The sequence below is a fragment of the Branchiostoma floridae genome, chromosome 4, assembly GCF_000003815.2.
Source record: "Branchiostoma floridae strain S238N-H82 chromosome 4, Bfl_VNyyK, whole genome shotgun sequence".
In the NCBI taxonomy this organism is placed as follows: domain Eukaryota; kingdom Metazoa; phylum Chordata; class Leptocardii; order Amphioxiformes; family Branchiostomatidae; genus Branchiostoma; species Branchiostoma floridae.
The window spans coordinates 18,206,809-18,225,590 of record NC_049982.1 but is presented as its reverse complement, the minus strand read 5'-3'; the positions used below and the strand labels follow the sequence as shown (position 1 = coordinate 18,225,590).

Genomic DNA, 18,782 nt, shown 5'->3' with positions numbered 1-18,782 from the left:
GACCTTTGACACAGTACTAAATCAGGTTCGGAGAAGTCACGTGGCTCAAACTTTTCATGCCACAGAACAGCCTTTACTGCGCTCGCAGGTACCCCTTGTGGCGGATGAAGTTTATAGAATATATATCCTGTTGTTTTAAGTATTCTATTGATGGATAATTTGTGAGAATTTTTAGTTTTATCCTTGGGAAGTTTTGTCGAACCTGCGCGAGATTCCGCGAGACTTGAGTTGGAGAGAAGGCCATCATGGCGTCCTCTGTCCTGTGGAGGACGTTAGGTCGGACCAAACTTCTACCTTCTCACACCTTAGGGCGCCCGGCAGGCTGCACAGAATGGTACAGGAACTTTTACAGGACACCAGAAGTATTCGGTGGGTAGTTTCAATATTTAGAGTCAGTTGATGCACGTAAAAAGGTTATTTTTCGATGGAGGGGGAGGGGCAAGTTTTCACATCTGTCCCACCATGATCAATTTCTTGCATCATCCGAGAAGTTAACCATCAATATATATATAAAAAAAACATTAACCCTGATTCCTTTGTTGTCAAGGATTCAGACCTTTGATTCTAATGATCATATGTTCCAAATAAAGGAATGATTTTCATCGAATAAAGTACATCCTGGTTGTGTGCAAGAATTCTCATCAGTCATATGATATATTCTACGAACCTGATTAAATTATTTCTATGAAAAAAAAAAAAACTTTTTGTGTTCAGTAGAATCATTTTGAATGTGTGACATTACAGTATGCTACGACTTTGATTAAAGAAAAGGCAACGGTACTACTGATTGGTGTGTGGTGCGTGAGCAGTAATGCGGTGCATTAGATGTCTACTCTCTTCAGTTTAGGAGTAATGTACACAAGTATGACTTGTAACCAACATGTCAGCTAATCTCTGCACATCTCTGATCAGGTGTAGCTCCAATAAAGCTGCACATGCCAGCCCTGTCCCCCACTATGGAGGAAGGTACCATCATCTCATGGCTGAAAAAGGAAGGTTTGTCATCATTTATCACATCATAATGTAGTTGTACTTTTGCACATTTCTGCGGCTCAGAAATAATATCACTAATTCATGAAATGAAGCACACAGCTTGTACCCATTTATTGGCTGAGGGAAGTCTAAAATTTACCATCTCTTAAGTTTGTTTCATTTTCAGACACAGTTATCTGTTGTAAAATCCTGATATGATCTTGTTTTAGGTGTTAAATGGAAATTGCTTCACTCTGAAATCTGACAAGAGTCTAATGCTGTACATACTTATCGACCTTGTTTTGGGTTCTTGATGTTTATTCTTTACAGGAGACCCAATTGCAGCTGGTGACCCACTGTGTGAGATTGAGACAGACAAAGCAACACTTACAATGGATGCTGATGATGATGGAGTCATGGCCAAAATTTTGGTAAGTTTAAATTTGGCCAAACAAAGTGAATGAAGTCATTATTAAGAGTGTTGAAAAGTGTAATATTTTTTATATATTATGCTGTAAATTCTGCGCTAAATACTCATATCTCAACAACTTTTGATGAAGGAATTTATTTCAAGAGCAGGGATCTTGGATGACTAGTTCTAGGAATTGGAGCAATGTCTCTGTATTACAGAGAAAAACTTGTCTTTTTTCCAAATGTACTTTATACCATGAGGTACAAATATACTAGTAGTATAGGCACAGACAGTTTGTCATTTATGTTATGTTAACATTCTGATGCCCCTTACAGGTCCCAGGGAACACAAAGAATGTTCGTATCAATGAATTGATAGCCCTGATGGTGGCTGAAGGAGAAGACCACACTCAGGTCGATATCCCAACAGAGACAGGCACTCCGTCTGCTGCAGTGGACACCCCTGCTGATGCCCCTGTACCTACAGCCACAGAGGACACCTCCTCATCAGAGTTTTCATCCATGAGACATGTGGCAGGGGGAAAAGGGTAAGGCCTAAGGGCCAAGAACTTTTATAATTGGTGTGATATGGTACATATCTAGACATTTGTATCTTCATATGACAAGTAGGACTGTCTGTGGTAGGAATTTTTTACAGCCATGGTGTGTTGTCTTTGCAACTTCAGACTCATTCATGAGTCAGTTGTTTCCGTCTCCAGTACAACAGTGCACTGACATGCACATGTTTGTTTGTTTTTCCAGACATGTTGACCTGTCCCCTGCAGTAAGGTACTTGGTAGATTCCAACGGTCTGGATGCTGCAGCTATTGTACCCACTGGTCCACATGGAAGACTACTCAAAGGGTGGGTGAACGATTCTTTTGAATAACAAGTCAAGGCTGAGTCTACTTCTCTGTGTTCTATCTGATAGAAATATATAGATTAATGAAACGAAGAAAAGGTGTGTAACATGTTGATAGATCTACTATCTATGAAAATAATTGAAGGCATGAACAGGGAATCTGACAACCTTGACTCGCAGCATTAATTAAGCCTAATAATATATCAATGGTCCTGGGTTATTACTTGTAATCTAACTATTTTAAAAAGTAGTACTAGTAAGTCATGTTGTCATCTTTAAAAGTTATTTATAAGTGAAGAGAATTTATGACTTAACATACTGTTCTCCAGGGATGTGTTGAAGTTCCTTGCTGGTGACCCCAGTTCTAGGAGACAAGAGGTGGTGGCTCCTACCATGCCCTCTGCCCCCACCCCTTTGGCTGCTCCTCCCCCACCCCCTCCCCCAGTTACACACCCTGCAGTACCCCCTGCTGCAGCAGAGGAGGTAAGCACAAACTGATACATGGGGTGGACTAGAGGGGGGTGTCAAGTGAAAATGGGCAAGTTGTGTGATGAAGAAAAACTAGATATACCGGTAAAAAAAAGTTAACAGCAAAATGCATAATGCATACCAGAAAAACTCAAAGCATATGTAGCTCTTCCATAGGTTTTCAGACAGTTTCAGACATGATTGTCAAAAATATGTCTTTCAGGATGAGTTTGTTGACATCCCACACACAAGCATGAGGAGGGTAATAGCAAAAAGACTCACACAATCAAAGGTAGGACTTGTATTCCTTTTCTCTTAAACCACAATATGTGTCATGTTCACTTGTTTCAATGTATCTGCCGGCTGTATTCAAATGTAATAATTGTGCAAAGTTGCTCTTAATAACTCTGATCAGCTGTATGCCCACCTATTAAACAAGTTAACATTGAAAACTTAATCAGACAATAGTTTGACATTTGTAGGTTGTTCTTCTGTATCTTATCTGTTCTCCTGTACATTCCAGACTACAGTGCCACATGCCTACAGCAGTATAGACTGTGAGATGGGCTCAGTCCTGAGACTCAGAAAACAGCTACAAGGTAATTTTGGAAGTGGTGGATGTGATGAGTTGATTCAGCTGACATGTAAATCATTCTGTTCACTCCTTGGCAGTAGTATGAAAGGACAGACCTTTTACAACAGATGTCAGATCTTTTGCATGAGATAAAATTGCACAACATTACAACACTATTGCTATGCAGTTTATGGTTGAGAAAGAAAGCCATTATAGACTTGGTCCTGTGCTTTAGAGAGTTAAGGTAAAACAAAGTAATCCAATAGACTTAACATGGCTTAAGCTAGTATGACAGTCTTGGGCATTGATTTGACCAAGCTTTTGGGTTCCTCTAACTTGATATAGATTTGCATCAAAGCGTATCACATGTATGCTCCTTTTTGCATGTACATTAATACAAGTGTTGTTCAACCCCAACTTCCCCTCCTGTTCCAAGGTTCTGGTGTAAAGGTTTCTGTGAATGATTTTATCATCAAGGCCGTTGGGCAGGCACTCAAGGTAAGTTATATTGGTTGCAGTCTTATGCCTCTCTTACACAACTTTGTTACAGGGATATATTTTCCCTGTCTTGGTATTATGATTTCACCAGTTTTACAAGCCAGAGAGACAGACATACATGTAAAACATAGCTTAAAATCTTCCCTGATTTCTGCCTACACAGACGGTACCTGAGGTGAACGCTCAGTGGATGGGGGAGGCGGTGCAGCTGCTCTCCAATGTGGACATATCAGTTGCCGTGGCAACAGACAAAGGCTTGATTACTCCCATAGTAACAGATGTACCATCCAGGGGACTACAGAACATCTCAGAAACTGTCAAGGTAATAAACAAGCATGGTGCAATACAGGCTTGTAATGAATACTGCTCTTGTATAGTTCAACTTCCATGTATACATAGATTGCCATACATTGTACCTGTTACAAATGTCACGCAATAAAGTTCTTCTTCTGTACTCAATACTCTTAACTCATGAAGCCTCAGTAAGGTTAAGAGCTTTCCATATGTTTGTGCAGAATTTTGTTTTGAGGAACAGATGTTGAGATAGAAGTAGAAGAGTGATGTGGGTGTTCTGAAGTATCAGCTGAAAGAGTGTCCTATTTTTCAGGAGCTGGCAGGGAGAGCACGGATAGGTAAACTCCTGCCTCAGGAGTACCAAGGAGGCACATTCAGGTCTGATCTACTGACTGTCTTTAGGAGTTATCTTTAAAGTTGATGGGAAGAACTGGTACACTGTTAAATCCAGATAATCGCTGTGGCTTCATTCAATTTTGCAGACATAATTGTGTTTGTAGTTTTATTGGTTTGAAAAGATAGCTTAGCAACTTACATGTAGCTCTTTCTGGCACTTCACACATTGCTGTTCACACATTGCATTCTTTTGCCAATACATGTAATGCATCAGAACATGGCTCACTGTGTTCCCTTGTCTCTGCAGTGTTTCCAACCTGGGGATGTTTGGCATCAGCCAGTTCAGTGCCATCATCAACCCCCCACAGTCCTGTATCATGGCGATCGGCGGCTCACGTGTCCTGGTGGAGCCCACGGAGGATGGACACACAACAAAAACTGTCATGACTGTGACACTCTGTTCTGACTCCAGAGTAGTGGATGATGCCCTGGCCTCCACCTTTCTGGAGAACTTTAAAGAAAACTTGGAGAATCCTTTCAAAGCAGCATTGTTATGATCATATATACCTATGATACTAGTGTTAGGATCAAATTCTTGTGATACTTAGACTTGTTTTCCTGTGCAATCAAGGTAATTACAGCAAGTCTTGTAGAAACCTCCTCTTCAGTTTGTGAAAAAGTCTTTCAAAAAGAACATGTTGGCATGTTTAGAGAATCTTTCAGTTTCAGTCCTATTTAATTGAAAGCTTGTTGTAAAAAAAAACAAATTGTTCTTAAATGTATTATTTTATAGATTGAAAATGTATTGACCATGAATATTGAATTTGTTAGTTCTACACTGTTGTCACAAATGAGCTTCAGATTGTTGGAATTAAACCACTAGCAGGAAAGTTGTGCTTTATTTATGAAGAAGATCTATGTTGTGTTTTCTTCCGTAGTTCAAGTGGCATTACACAGGAAAATTAACCAGGAAGGTGTTGTGGGTCTGCCAAATGTTTAGGAAAACTATGGGGAACAATTGAAACACTGGAATATTTATTCATAATCCTGTGGTTTTATTGAATATTGATTTGAAAACTGACATTGCAAGGTGCCCTTGTGAAGTGTTAGCACTATGCCCATAAGCAGTGCAAGCTTAAAATATATCTCACATGAGTCCAACATCACATCCAACTATTCCCCAATTCTAAACTGTACACTTAAAAGCAGATAGTTTCTAAGTTACTGTTGATCTTGTGTTTAACAGTCAATAAGTGATTGTTTTCAGTCAGCTCATCCTACATTGGGTAACCCACACATACATGTACATGACTTTTTCCCTCAAACATAAAACTACAATAATCTTATTAGGCTACAACTAGTAGATTGATGGATTTGAGTGCAGTCTGTGCAGACATTGATTTTTACCTTTCAAATATCAAATATTGGCATTCGCAAACGTACATTAATAGTGTTGTTTTGTTTCCTGACAGCAAGAGTCTACGGACATTGTGCACCGATCAACAATTTTAGGATGAAGGTAGTAAAGATATGCTGTAACATCTCATAAGCAATAGATTTGTTAAATGAATCTGTCCTTATGTTTCACACAGCACTGAAAGTAAATCTTATTGATACAAATTTAAAGTGAGGACATAAAAAAAGATTGGCAAATAAAACACAAGGCGTCTGATTTACATTTTCAAATGTAGAGACCTTGAACCATGTTACAAATATTGGATGCATTGCATAGTGGGAAAGAATATGGACTGTGCAGGAACAGACATGTTTATTTGTGAGTATTTAGCACCAAGGACAGGTATGCTCAGTTATGGATGTATGGTGTTCAGCACCAAGGACAAGTGTGCTTGGTTATGGGTGCATGGTGTTCAGCACCAAGGACAGGTATGCTCAGTTATGGGTGTATGGTGTTCAGCACCAAGGACAAGTGTGCTTGGTTATGGGTGCATGGTGTTCAGCACCAAGGACAGGTATGCTCAGTTATGGGTGTATGGTGTTCAGCACCAAGGACAGGTATGCTCAGTTATGGGTGGATGGTGTTCAGCACCAAGGACAGGTATGCTCAGTTATGGGTGTATGGTGTTCAGCACCAAGGACAAGTGTGCTTGGTTATGGGTGCATGGTGTTCAGCACCAAGGACAGGTATGCTCAGTTATGGGTGTATGGTGTTCAGCACCAAGGACAGGTATGCTCAGTTATGGGTGGATGGTGTTCAGCACCAAGGACAGGTATGCTCAGTTATGGGTGTATGGTGTTCAGCACCAAGGACAAGTGTGCTTGGTTATGGGTGCATGGTGTTCAGCACCAATGACAGGTATGCTCAGTTATGGGTGTATGGTGTTCAGCACCAAGGACAGGTATGCTTGGTTATGGGTGTATTGTGTTCTGTTCCTGGGATAAGTTTTGTTTTAGGCATAGAAATAACTCTTGCTTGTGAATGGGCCAATCGCAGTGAACTGCAGTTTGTATACACATGTAATTTATTGCCTCATTATGGTAATGTAGAAGACAGTGTTATCAATGTCATTTTTGTCATACCAACTAACTCACTGTGATATCATCTACAATGAGGTTGAATTTAAAGACACTTGAATACCCCTGGGTGATTATGGATGCATGTGTTCTGAAAGACATAATATGTTTTCGAGGGAATGTTTTTATCAAAGATTAAGCACTACAGATGTAACATTCAAACCTCTGTGAAAATTTCCACATTAAACAGTTATCTTGCACATCAATCTTGCCAATATGATAGAGTGGAAGTCCATGTATGTATCCTGTGGTTCAAACAATGCCTTTCTCCACAGCAGGGTCAGGCTTTTGGGCAGGGTCCAGGCCAAACTGTTTCATCTGTACAGCAACGTCAAACAGGTAGTCATAACATTCACACCTGGGGAAGTCATAAAACAAAAGCCAATTCTCAGTCTACATATTTGAATAATATTATCATCACTGACATGTGTTACAAATGCTTTGAATTCCATGTTTTTATGCTTATGGTTAAAAGAATTGCAAACTCCTTTGTAAGCAGCACAAAGTTGATACCAGTGATGACAGTGATCAGTTGTACTTTTATTCATGCAAAACTGCAAATCAGAATTAATTACACATGGCTGCAGATCCATGTTGTGGTTTGTGAACAGTATCTATAATGGCTAGGTAGCAAAGACACAGGATATCTCTGTACTGACATGCTCTTTGCCTTCTCCCACGTGTCTCCCCACACGTACACCCCGTGTCTCCGCACCAACACCGCACAGGATTCTGGGTACTCCTCCATGGCACGTACCATACGGTCCTATCATGGCGACACATGAAACATGGCAGGTAATGATTATTGGTACTGGATTGGCAGCTATTGATATACTTGTTCTGATTGACTGTATTCAGAGTTCTGTTGAACCAACAGTCAGTGGTTAAAGTGAAGTGTAAATGTCACAACAGTCCATCTGTTCACTCACCTTAAGATCATTTTCTTCAGGTGCGTTCTCCATAATAGGTACAACCAGCTCATCAAAGTACCTGAGGATGGGGAAACAAGACTGAGTATAAGACATAACCGCTAAAAGGGTAAACAGCATCAGTATCAAATCCCTGTGGAAAGTACTTTCCAATAGCCACTGTCTGCTACCAACTCCTAACAGTACACCTTCAGGATACCGTAACATGTACCTCCAGACTCACCTGTAGTTCCCTCCTGACTTTCCCCTTCTAATGCCCTTGATCATCTGCTGATGGGTGATTCGGAACTCCTTCCCAGGGTTCAACAGTGTTACCATGACAGCAGCCTTGGAGTGGGTGTGGATCACTGCTCCTGCACCTGCAGTAATGATAATGGGGTGAAGCCGTGAAGGTGAAAAATATGGCATCGGCAATACGATGTATATACGTCATACCTTAGATAATGCTTATACAGCTAGATGTGCAAAAATGGGTGTGACAGGTCTTTCAGTGTAATATAACCAACTGCTACTACTGCGGGTGCCTGCAAAGCTGGTGTGTTACGCCAAAGGACGGTTGATACCAATTAGACTTGACGCTGCAGCAGCAGCAGTATAATCATTCTAGAGGTTTGATATGGATAGTGGAACAGGAACATCAGAGTACCTCTCATTGTGTAGACATTCATAAACAGCGGGGTACACTGGCTCTTCTTCAGGTTCTTGCTAGGGGGAGGGCAGGAGATGTCCTCTCCATCCATATTACACACAAACATGTCATCAGGCTTAAGAGAAGGAAACAAATTTGTTACTGCATGACATTTCTACCGAATTCACAGGAATATGAAAAATAGATTCAAAAGTGAAATATTTCATCAAGGAGGTTTTATCACCTTGGTGTTATGGTGCAAAGGAAATACGTGTACTAATATCTTTTTAAGAATCGGTGAACAAACAGCATACAAAGGTCCCCACAAAAACGACTTTACAAAACAGTAGAAGGAAGTAACCTGTATGCGTTCCTTCTGGACCCCTGATGGTGCAATGTAGATTTCATCTCTGTATCAATGTGAGATAGCGGTTACAAAACTGAACAGAAAAAGTTGTTTCATTACTTCTACCAATCAGAAATTCCTCTAGTCTAGTATATCATCTGTTATGCTGTAGGGTGTAACGGATTTGAAATTTTGTGCTGAAGATATTAACGTTAATGTCATGTGCAACGTTATGACAAAAAATACATAACTCACCCAAGCCTAATGCTGAATGCCCCTCCAGTGCCAGCGACCCATCCCAGGTGATAAAACTGTCGGAGGAGTGCAGGAATCAGGTGCCTGGGGTGCTCTGGGCCATTCTCACTCCAGTCTTGGGGGTGGTCATCACATTTTGCATCCTGCTGGGATCAAGATTCTACTTCATCTAAAAGATCATTTTCAACAAATGGACCTACAAACACAGATACAAACTCACTTATACAGATAACCTCATTCATGTTCGGCATTCAAAAAAGTTTTCATGCTTCTCTCCGACTCCTTTGGCAGTGGGACACTCCCCTTATGGTACCTTTTGGCTTGAGATGGGTCCTTGTTGCTGGGATGTTGCAGCATTCATGGCTTCAGCTTGAAGATTCGTGGAGGTGTAAAGTCTGGATCTAAGAACAACAAGACTGGCAATAAAAACGTCATTGTCATGGCGACGATGGTTTCTGAAAAGAACATAAGACAACTGAAACCTGTCAATGTGCGTGCGTGCGTGCGTTTGTTTTTCTATTTTGCTTTTTGGACAAACGAGGACAATGTGGCACTGCACTCAAGTTTGAAACTTCTACAGACAGAAGGTAAATGTAGTCTTTTACCTCCCCGACCGAAGTCAGGTACCCATTTTTACACCTGGGTGAAGTGAGGAAGCGCGCACATGTGTATGTGTTGAAGGCTAGTTCAATTATGCTATAAAAACCTGGGTTTCATTCCGCAGTAACACACGCGAGCATTTTTCGTAGACTCTCGGACCATTATGTTACTATAAAGGCAGTCAGGAAAGACGGAAACGTCATTGCCGACTGGTATGACCAGCCCATTGGGTCATTCCAGCTAGCGAATACAAGACCACCCATATCCCTATGTTGCACAAATCACAATTTTCGACCAGATATGCAAAGTATGAATTCCCATGTCCCCATTGCATGCCGGCTCGAGATTAATGGGACGAAAATATCCTACAAAAAAGATTATCAGAGAAAAATCCCAAAGTGCAATAGCCAATATGGCTCTACTGGACCCACCTTTGACCTTGCATTAACCTCACTCCGACACACGGCTTACTCAGGTCAAATGTACAGTTTCAGTCTTTCGTACAGTGGTGCTGCAGCTGGTAGTTTCATTACGAAACTAAAACAGACTGAAGTCAGAAAATGCTGTGACAACCAGATCACATACCTGTTACGAAGTTCGGAAACGTTGACGGCCTTCCCCTACGCAACTTTTGTTGGCAAAGTGACAAGGATCACAAAGCCTTGACAGTCCTTGATTAACCGGTTCGGCATCTCCAAGCAGATGTAGCGCATTGACATGGGATTTAGCGGCATGTCTTTTTGATGGCATGCGCTTTCTCTCTTCTCGCATGTTGTGCTGCTACCAACGCTACTACCAACCTATGACAACTACGTATGCATTGTAATTCGTGCACGGGTCTATTCAGTTACAGGCCATACGGTATCATAACGTAATCACACGAAGTAAGACTTTTGGATGGGGCATTACGAATTCAATGTTCATCAAGTTGAACATTTGGGAGATTGATGAAAATCTAGATCTCTACAAGTGGATTACGTTGATTTTCTTTGACAAACACCAGCACACGACTTCATAATCCATAGTCCAAAACCATACGTATACATAATGTATGTGATATGCGTACAATATGACATGAAACATTTAGTTACAAGCATATCTTGTTCTAGTATTCAAAAATGAGGTTAACTTATTGCAAAGGCGAACAGCCTGGTGTAGGAGTGTACATGTGTTACTGAGCTCTTTTCGTGCGGGTTGTCGGGATCGTGTTTGCTCTGATTGCTGTGGTACCGTATTTTGTATTATCATGATTAGCCCCGCGGCCTTAAAGACCAGCCCTTTGACCCTAGTCCTTGGTAGGAGAAGGTCACAAGTTCTGGCTTTAGTCTTTGGTGGTGGGGACAAGGTCGTCCTTCGGGGTGGCTGTCACCAAACACATGCCCTGAAGTAGTCAGCAGATCGCGTCTTTTTTCGGATTTGGCAGAACACCCGGACCCAGTCCGAAATGTCCTCCATTGCACTATTTCCATTATTCTTGGCTACATATACACATTATCTGTCTGAACGGTAATCATACGATCCTTCGCTAGGAAACATGCGAATTTTAGGGCATACATATCATCCTTACTATTGTGTGTATTCCGTAAAACTTGTAACAGTTACGTATTCCACAAAATTAGCATGTTTCTTAGCAGTGCACGTCGATCGTATGGATTCCGTAAAATTCATATGTATTCCGTAAAACTGTTATAAACTCCGTTAAAGACAAGTTAGCGCTGCCTGAAATATGACCTTCTTGGTAAGGGTAATAACCTATTTTATTTGCTTTCATATCTAATGTGTTATTGCATAGTAGAAACTACCCAGGGATGTATTTTAGGTCAGCCAAATTTACGGGGAAAGTATGAGGAACAATTGAAACACTGGAGGAAATGAGCTACATGTGTAACAGTTTAGTCCCATGGTTTATTGAGTTTTCATCAGAAATCTGACATTGCAAGGTGCCCTTGCTAGCGTTAGGCATAGTATTATGCTCGTAGGCAGTGTAAGCTTACAGTATTTCATCTTACACGAATCCAACATCACAGCCAACAACGTCTTACTTCTTCCCTTGAAAGTCGAAAAATCTAAGTTTCAAAATGGACATACTGTCATTTAGTAGGGATCACTGCAGTCAACAAGTGGTTATCAGTCAGAGGCTCATCATACATTGTAGAACCTACCGCTTCTTTCATCAAAGCTTCAATCTTTCCTAGGTTTGTCTAATTGTTGCTAAACTAAGTTGGCATAACTTGTTCCTGGCTGTTGTCCTGCTCAATAAAATTTAATGAAAGCTCAGTGAAATATTTTAAACACAACGACATGTTAAATGACTGGGTGCCTAAATAGTGTTTTACCATCCTTCTGGTTGCTGAATTCAAAACTTTAGCAACATACACATGTATGCAGTGCACAGACATGTGCAATACTATTCAGAAATAAAATCAGTGTACCATAGAAAAAGCTGCAGGTGCCAATACTGGCTTTTAATTATTCCAGTGAAATGACATACAGACTTTAATATTGGGAGACTGTTGGTGTAAACTGCAATTAACAGTATAAAATGGCATAAACTAACCATTGCAAGCTGTTGCCACATTCTAGAGGAAGAAACCTAGTAAAGTATCTTTAATGGCTACATATGGGCATGTAATGAAAGAATATTGTGTAAAAATCATTTTAGACAATAAATGTTGCTGTCACAAGTATCACCCCAAAGCATGTTCCATTGCTGCCCCTTACATGCGTACGTGCAATAACTATCATGTATAATACATCAGTACATCTCAGAGTTGCACTTTTGAGTGCATTACAAAAAAGACAATAAACTCTCAAGCATAGGGAAGAAATATAAAAGACTAACTACAATACACTCTCAAAATACCTCAATCCAAGCACTTTCCCACATAAAAGATTTCTACATCAAGTGCAAATCTATGCAAACATTAACATAACAAGCTTGTAGGGACATTCCAATTTTGTTTCCTCCACTGTGTACATTCCCACACCTGAACATGTCTAATGGGTACAAAGGTACAGTTTCTTCATAAAGACTGCAACTTTAATCAATATGAGTAGCAATGCTTGCTGCACCAAATTAGTCTTCTTTCTTTTCCGAAAGGCCATCCTTTATTGTTATCCATGTATGCCCTTCTGGTGAAACATTTGGCATGGGTGCCTACAGTGTTGTAGAATCACTACTGTACAGGATGTTCATAAATTTGCTACATTTAAGGGAGAGACTATTCAGATGTTAGAAAAGCTCTATTCATTTATTCAAATTTCTTAATGACTCTAGTAAGAGCCTCATCTCAAGTAAACATTAGATATGTTTTTTTTCTATTTTCAATTTCCTTTCCTACTTATTTTCTACTTCAACCGAAGCCATGCACAGCTATTAATCATCTCTAATAGTTGTCCCCTTTCTATTCACACAAGACAGCTTGAAAATACTACAATAGGTTAAATTCACTTCTGTACACTTTTACACAGTCTTCCCTTGCATTGATATAAAATCACGATAAAAATAACTTTTTGTATCATACAAAATAATGTTAGTGAGACAGTTGATGTTAGAATTGTTCCACATGAAGAGCCTAATACCCAACAGTTATCCTCTTCCCAACACCAAGCCTAAATATTTGAAATTGAAACAAACCTACCAATTCCTCATTTCTACAAAAATAATACACATACTGCACCATTTGCAACACTGGTATATGGTCACATCTGACCGCTTATTTTACTAGAAGCTTCAAATCTAATATCTGATATAAGTCAGCAAAGTCTACGCATTTTCCTGTAAATTTTGGTTAATTAGAAGAAGGCTCTAAATAAAGGATCTGCATATTCACATGTGTACCAATGCAAGTTGGCCATGGTTTCCACTCTCCAATATCACTGCACAAGCTCACCAAAAACACAGGTAGTTGCCTCTTAACCATAATCTCTCAACATTCATGTACTGCATCAATCACAACAAACCATCTATCAGTAGACTCAGTATTAATGTTTCACTGTAAACTTCAAAAGTGTACATGTACTAACTTGTTCTAAGTGATAAGATTGATAATCACTGTAGAAAAATGCATCTTTCTCAGAGTCAATGGTTGATACAGTAAAGTTTATTCTTATTGTTAAGAGTTAAGTCATAATTCAAGCTTGGTTCCAAATTGTTGGACTTAATAACCTTTTATCATTTACCCCCTAACTGACATAAATCTCGTAACATTCTTTATCAAAAATGTAGCAACAACATCTTATGATGTTTTCTTTCAACAGGAACTGCAACAATCTTCTCAGAATGTTCTGAAGAATCTGGCAACCTTTGACCTCAGGAAGTTGATAAGGGATTGTGGGAACATGGCCCTCGCTTGGGAAGCTGTATATTTGAAATAATTCACAGGTTCTGCAATCACATCTAACAGTGCCTTCACCAGCTTTTTGTCCTGTGATAAAAGAAGAAGACAAACATTCAAACTTTGGGGAGACAAATATAGGTTTCACTTTTCTTACAAATGTAGCAACCAACCAACCAACCAACCAACCACCCAACCAACAACAAAAAATGCATAGAGGAAAACACTTCACATGTACATGAACAATTTGAATAACATCATGCAGTATAACAGAAATAAATACTGACAAAAATATGTAATGTTTGTGCAAATAGACATCATAGCCATGTTCTATCCACATGGTCAATCATAATACACTGTATACACATTCGTTCAATCGAAAAAAAAAGCAACTATGGTTTTAGGAAAGCTTGTTGCTTTAAGAATGACTTATTTTAGAATGACAATAATTTTTCTCCATTTTCGAAAGATACTTTGGAAAGAAACAGAAGCTTTTAACATCTTAAAAGATGTGTCTTTTTTGCACTGAAGTCTGTCCTTGGTGCTGAAAGCAGAATCGTTTCAAGGTCTCAGTCATGTATAACTTTGTCAACACTACAAAACCTCTACAAAACCATATCAGAACAAGAAATATATAGTTAGCAAATCCCTGACATTTGACTGGGATTATCATTAATGTTATGGATAGCTTGTAGGAGAGGTTGGTGTGATGTTGGATTGCACTACAGCCCTATACAGATCTCAATATCAGCTTTGACCTTGTCAAGTGAACTTTACCAAATAAAAGAAGACTGAGTTAAACATAGAGACAATGTGCTGCATGTGTTAGGATAACAAACTCCTAGAGATACAATACAATACATTGCATAAGATACAATACAATACATTACACATGCATGATCAGGAAACTGGTGAGAACTTGGTGGATGGTTGTGAGGACAAACGGAGGGACCAGCCAAAGTGTCAAACCAAAAATAGTCACTTTTCTACCTGAAAGTAGCTGATATCAGTCTTGTTTGACTTTCTTTTTTTTTCTAATGAAATTCTGAAACTTTAAAAACTGGGTATAAAAGATATGGTTCACAATGATGACTCACGGCTGGTTCCTTTAAAGGACATGATGGAATTATTATGAAATGGACAATATACTTTTAATGAAATGGGTGACTTACAGGGTGCATGTATAAAATAAGGGGATGCTACTTTTGGCAAGACAGCTGTTTAAAGCAAACAATGGCATTACAATTTAGTTTAAGTGACAGCGCTATGAAATGGAAGGTAATGAAATGAGACTGCAAAAAACAAAAGGAAGACTAACTGTATAACCCACGTTTTAAAATGGTCTGAAGAATCTGGTGACTTTAGATCGCAGCAACTTTATAAAAGAGCGTGGGAACATGGCCGTAGACTCTGCTGAGCTGTACTTGAAGTAATTCCGGGGCTGCGCTATCACTTCAAACAAGGCCTGCACCAGTTTCTTATCCTGCATCGGCAGACACACTACAGTTAGTCCACAGCAAACGTCTGTTAGAGGTATACTACATAACATGGGCTTAATAAAGGGCAGTGGGGATCTTTCTGAGTACTAAAAGTACCAAATGCTCCTATTCATTCATAACTTTATAAGAGTTCTACCAGTGACATTAGACAATACACCTGAAATATCAAGCATAGTATGAAGTTCGATACTTTCTGCTGTAAAGAAGGAGCTTAACTTTGAAACAAAACAAGTGCTATAGAGAATGCTGTATTACTTAACTATTCACAAGTTGGGTCAGATGTTATGTTGTATACCTCTAACATTGCCATTGCAAAGACAGTGTTACTGTTAACAAAACTACATGTACACGAAGAAGCCTATGTCTTAAATCAAGTCACTCTATACTGTAGAAAGATTTAGCCATGATAGGCTATGATATATAAAAATAAAGCATCCCTTCATCCAAATGTACTACATTGTAGGTATAGTAATTTTTTTTCCTTTTGCATTATTTCAATATCTAAGTGTCGAATCTAAAACTCTGCAAGAAGTCAAAGAATTTGACAAGAATAGTTGACACCAAACTGTTAGAAAACAGATACTCCATGTGATGTTCCATTACTTCTCATTCTTTTCTTCACTTCTGGTAACCCATTGGTGTTTAATATTCAGTGATGACCAATATCTTTTCAGAATTTATGAACTTACAATGAAAAAAGGATAGGAGTGGAAGACCAGAGGACAACAAAATATCATGAAATATCTAATAAGTAAAAGTACCCACTTTGAGTATCTCCTGGTGATGGTCCGATGCATACAGCCTACCATCTCGCACAATGTCCTCAATGAGGTCTTGATAATTTTCTGATGAAAGTGTAGAAAAGTATTGAAATGTAATACTATACATGCAACAACACAAAAAGTCATGTACTTCTTACATTATATAATCATCCATTTTAACACAGTACAGTTGTAGAAGCCACTTAATTGCACAACGGTTTAACGCACACTTCTGTTAACTGCACGGAATCCCAAACCGGTGTGGTCCAGCTAGATAACTTCGCATCCCTGCACCAGCCGGATAATTGCACAAAATTCACTGGCAAATAGGCCATGCAATTAAGCAGCTTCTATTGTATCTTGTGCTTAACTTTCTACAATTCCAGTTACAGCTAGATACTGTTCTGACTAACTAGCTTACCGTCATAGGTAACGTATGGCACTTGAAAGCCTTTCTGGCTGTTGGCCCCGTTGGACTTGAACTGAATCCACAGCTTTCGTGACCGAGAAGTGAAGGCAATCGGCCTGTCGTATGTCTGACAGGTCTCATAGGTTGTCACAGAATATGGTGATGCTGGAAGAGGAGGAAAGGCTCAGTTATGGCCAAGAGGTAACGAAATAATAATCATGTTAACAATGTCTCGCCATTCACAACTTATATCAAACATTATGTCTAGGCAAAGTGCATACTGACTGTGTAGCATATTGCGCTATGTCAGTAGTGTTGGAAGATGGGGACATTATGGCACAAGAGACATGTCAAAGTAGTGCAGCATTCATCTTAAACTCCTTCTATGATGTAACCAACATATTGTAACCAACATGTTCCCATGTAGATATCATAAGAACTAGCATTAGCCTGAAATCCAGCTGTTGATGTACCCTTCAGTGCAGTAATCAAATGGATTTCAGTCTAATGTACAGCCCCAAATGCTCCCCTCCCATCCCTCACCTCCTTTCCTCATGACCAGCACGTCCCCGCAGTCATCCTTAGCAGGCAGGTAGATCTCCGGCACCACCACCAGGATGCGCCTGCCCTTGGGCGGGACGATGTGCCAGGTACACTCCACGTTGGACGGGTAGTTCCCGGGGTAGTTAGGGGACTGGATGTACCCCATGAAGTCTCCTATCTCACCTCCACAGGTTCTGTCTGGGAACGGAAATTGTGCTTCATGTAAATGGTCACTGGTAGAATATTACAATAGTTTGCACATATACATGTAGACACAAGTGTATGTTCATGACATTGTACTCATGTTGAGTTCTCTAGAATACCTCATATGCTATCTTTATCAGTACTTTCTGTATAGCAAAGTTATATGCAAACAAATTTTTTTCCATCTTTCAGGTGTCTTAGTGCAGAGCTCACCATCCAGAAGGCAAGTTCAAAACATTATATTTCAAAGTGACTTGAATGCGTAGCTGCAGACCTTTGCACTCATTTTCATTGGTGGAACCATCAAAGTCAGTGGTGGTGTTGCCTGGACAGCGCACACAGAAGTTCTGTCCAGCCCTGGGCTGGTAGAAGCCGTGAGGACAGCGATGACACTGCCCAGCCTGGACATTGTAGTACTGGCCTGCTGAACAGGATTCTGGGAGAAAAAGACCATGATTTATTACATGTATAATTGCTGTTTATTGAATACATGTAAGGTAAATGTGTTTCACTCAAAATATTACTGTCATCATCTGCTTGAAAAAAAGGTTGCACAAATAAGACAGATTTCATGTTGTGACAGTGTGTTTCACAAGCTTATACTTCTTGCAAAGTCAGAGAAAAAGCTTTACAAATTTGCTGATTGGGCTGTATGTTTCAATTGATATCAGAAGTGACAAAAGCTTTTGTGTCTATATCAGACATCTGTGGCAGAGGAAAATACTTATACAATAAAACTGCAGGATACATTACACCAGGAGCAAATTTCTAAACCAGCTTTTGGGAACAAAAAGTATGATATAAAAGATACCAAACTACACAAGACGTCAAGAGGATAGTTGTGGGCATTACTTGAGTATATTTTCACGTAATTACTATATATACTATACTACATGTAATTACTATACATTTCTATTTTTCGTTACCACAAACAGCCTGGCCAGGGCCCCAGTTTGAAAATGTGACGTTAGCTTAAGTCACAAAAACATTGAAAAATCAACATAGCCAGGGGAACTGAAAATACTCCAGAAAGTTGTAGATGCACTCACCCCGAACAATGCAGTGTTCAAAACTGGTAGCCCCATCGCTGATGGTGCCGACCCCTCCCCCACAGGAGAAGCAGGAGGTCCTGCCGGGGTCTGGTTGGAAGGTGCCAAGCTCACACGGGATACACGGCACAAAACCATCCCAGCTGAAGTGGCCCGGGGAACACTGGCCTAGGATGGTGTGATATAGAACTGTTTCAGTCAAAATCACATGGTCCACAAGAGATGAAGAAATCACACACATGATATTGACAGGATTAATGAATTGTTCTAAAACA

At 39.8% G+C, this 18,782-nt stretch overlaps 3 protein-coding genes across 18 annotated transcripts in view; 1 reads left to right on the top strand and 2 right to left on the bottom strand.

The window, feature by feature from the left end:
- Positions 1-160: 160 nt before the first annotated feature.
- Positions 161-5,329, top strand: LOC118413304 (pyruvate dehydrogenase protein X component-like). The gene is made up of 12 exons (XM_035816612.1): positions 161-369; positions 913-996; positions 1,303-1,403; positions 1,720-1,931; positions 2,146-2,247; positions 2,575-2,728; positions 2,937-3,005; positions 3,237-3,312; positions 3,724-3,785; positions 3,949-4,107; positions 4,393-4,457; positions 4,723-5,329. The coding sequence occupies exons 1-12, from the start codon at positions 246-248 to the stop codon at positions 4,970-4,972; spliced, it is 1,458 nt and encodes a 485-aa protein (XP_035672505.1). The 5' UTR covers positions 161-245; the 3' UTR covers positions 4,973-5,329.
- Positions 5,330-6,679: 1,350 nt separating this feature from the next.
- LOC118413308 (methylthioribulose-1-phosphate dehydratase-like) lies at positions 6,680-9,502 on the bottom strand. The gene is made up of 8 exons (XM_035816616.1): positions 9,419-9,502; positions 9,106-9,248; positions 8,866-8,914; positions 8,523-8,640; positions 8,100-8,235; positions 7,877-7,937; positions 7,607-7,713; positions 6,680-7,305 (listed from the first exon to the last, which is right to left on the bottom strand). Exons 1-8 carry the CDS (start codon positions 9,464-9,466, stop codon positions 7,200-7,202), a joined length of 768 nt encoding a protein of 255 aa, XP_035672509.1. The 5' UTR covers positions 9,467-9,502; the 3' UTR covers positions 6,680-7,199.
- A 2,639-nt stretch (positions 9,503-12,141) lies between these two features.
- LOC118412958 (signal peptide, CUB and EGF-like domain-containing protein 1) overlaps positions 12,142-18,782 on the bottom strand; it is a 61,624-nt gene continuing 54,983 nt past the window's right edge. For 13 of the 16 annotated variants that reach the window (XM_035816035.1, XM_035816036.1, XM_035816042.1 and 10 more), the window contains 7 exons: positions 18,508-18,696; positions 17,733-17,894; positions 17,255-17,452; positions 16,724-16,876; positions 16,307-16,386; positions 15,373-15,525; positions 12,142-14,132 (listed from right to left, as the gene is read on the bottom strand). In XM_035816035.1, the coding sequence (XP_035671928.1) occupies positions 15,376-15,525; positions 16,307-16,386; positions 16,724-16,876; positions 17,255-17,452; positions 17,733-17,894; positions 18,508-18,696 (932 nt within the window). In that variant the 3' untranslated portion in view covers positions 12,142-14,132; positions 15,373-15,375. The remainder of the gene's footprint in view (positions 14,133-15,372; positions 15,526-16,306; positions 16,387-16,723; positions 16,877-17,254; positions 17,453-17,732; positions 17,895-18,507; positions 18,697-18,782) is intronic. The other 3 variants (XM_035816041.1, XM_035816051.1, XM_035816037.1) reach the window with 2 other exon arrangements.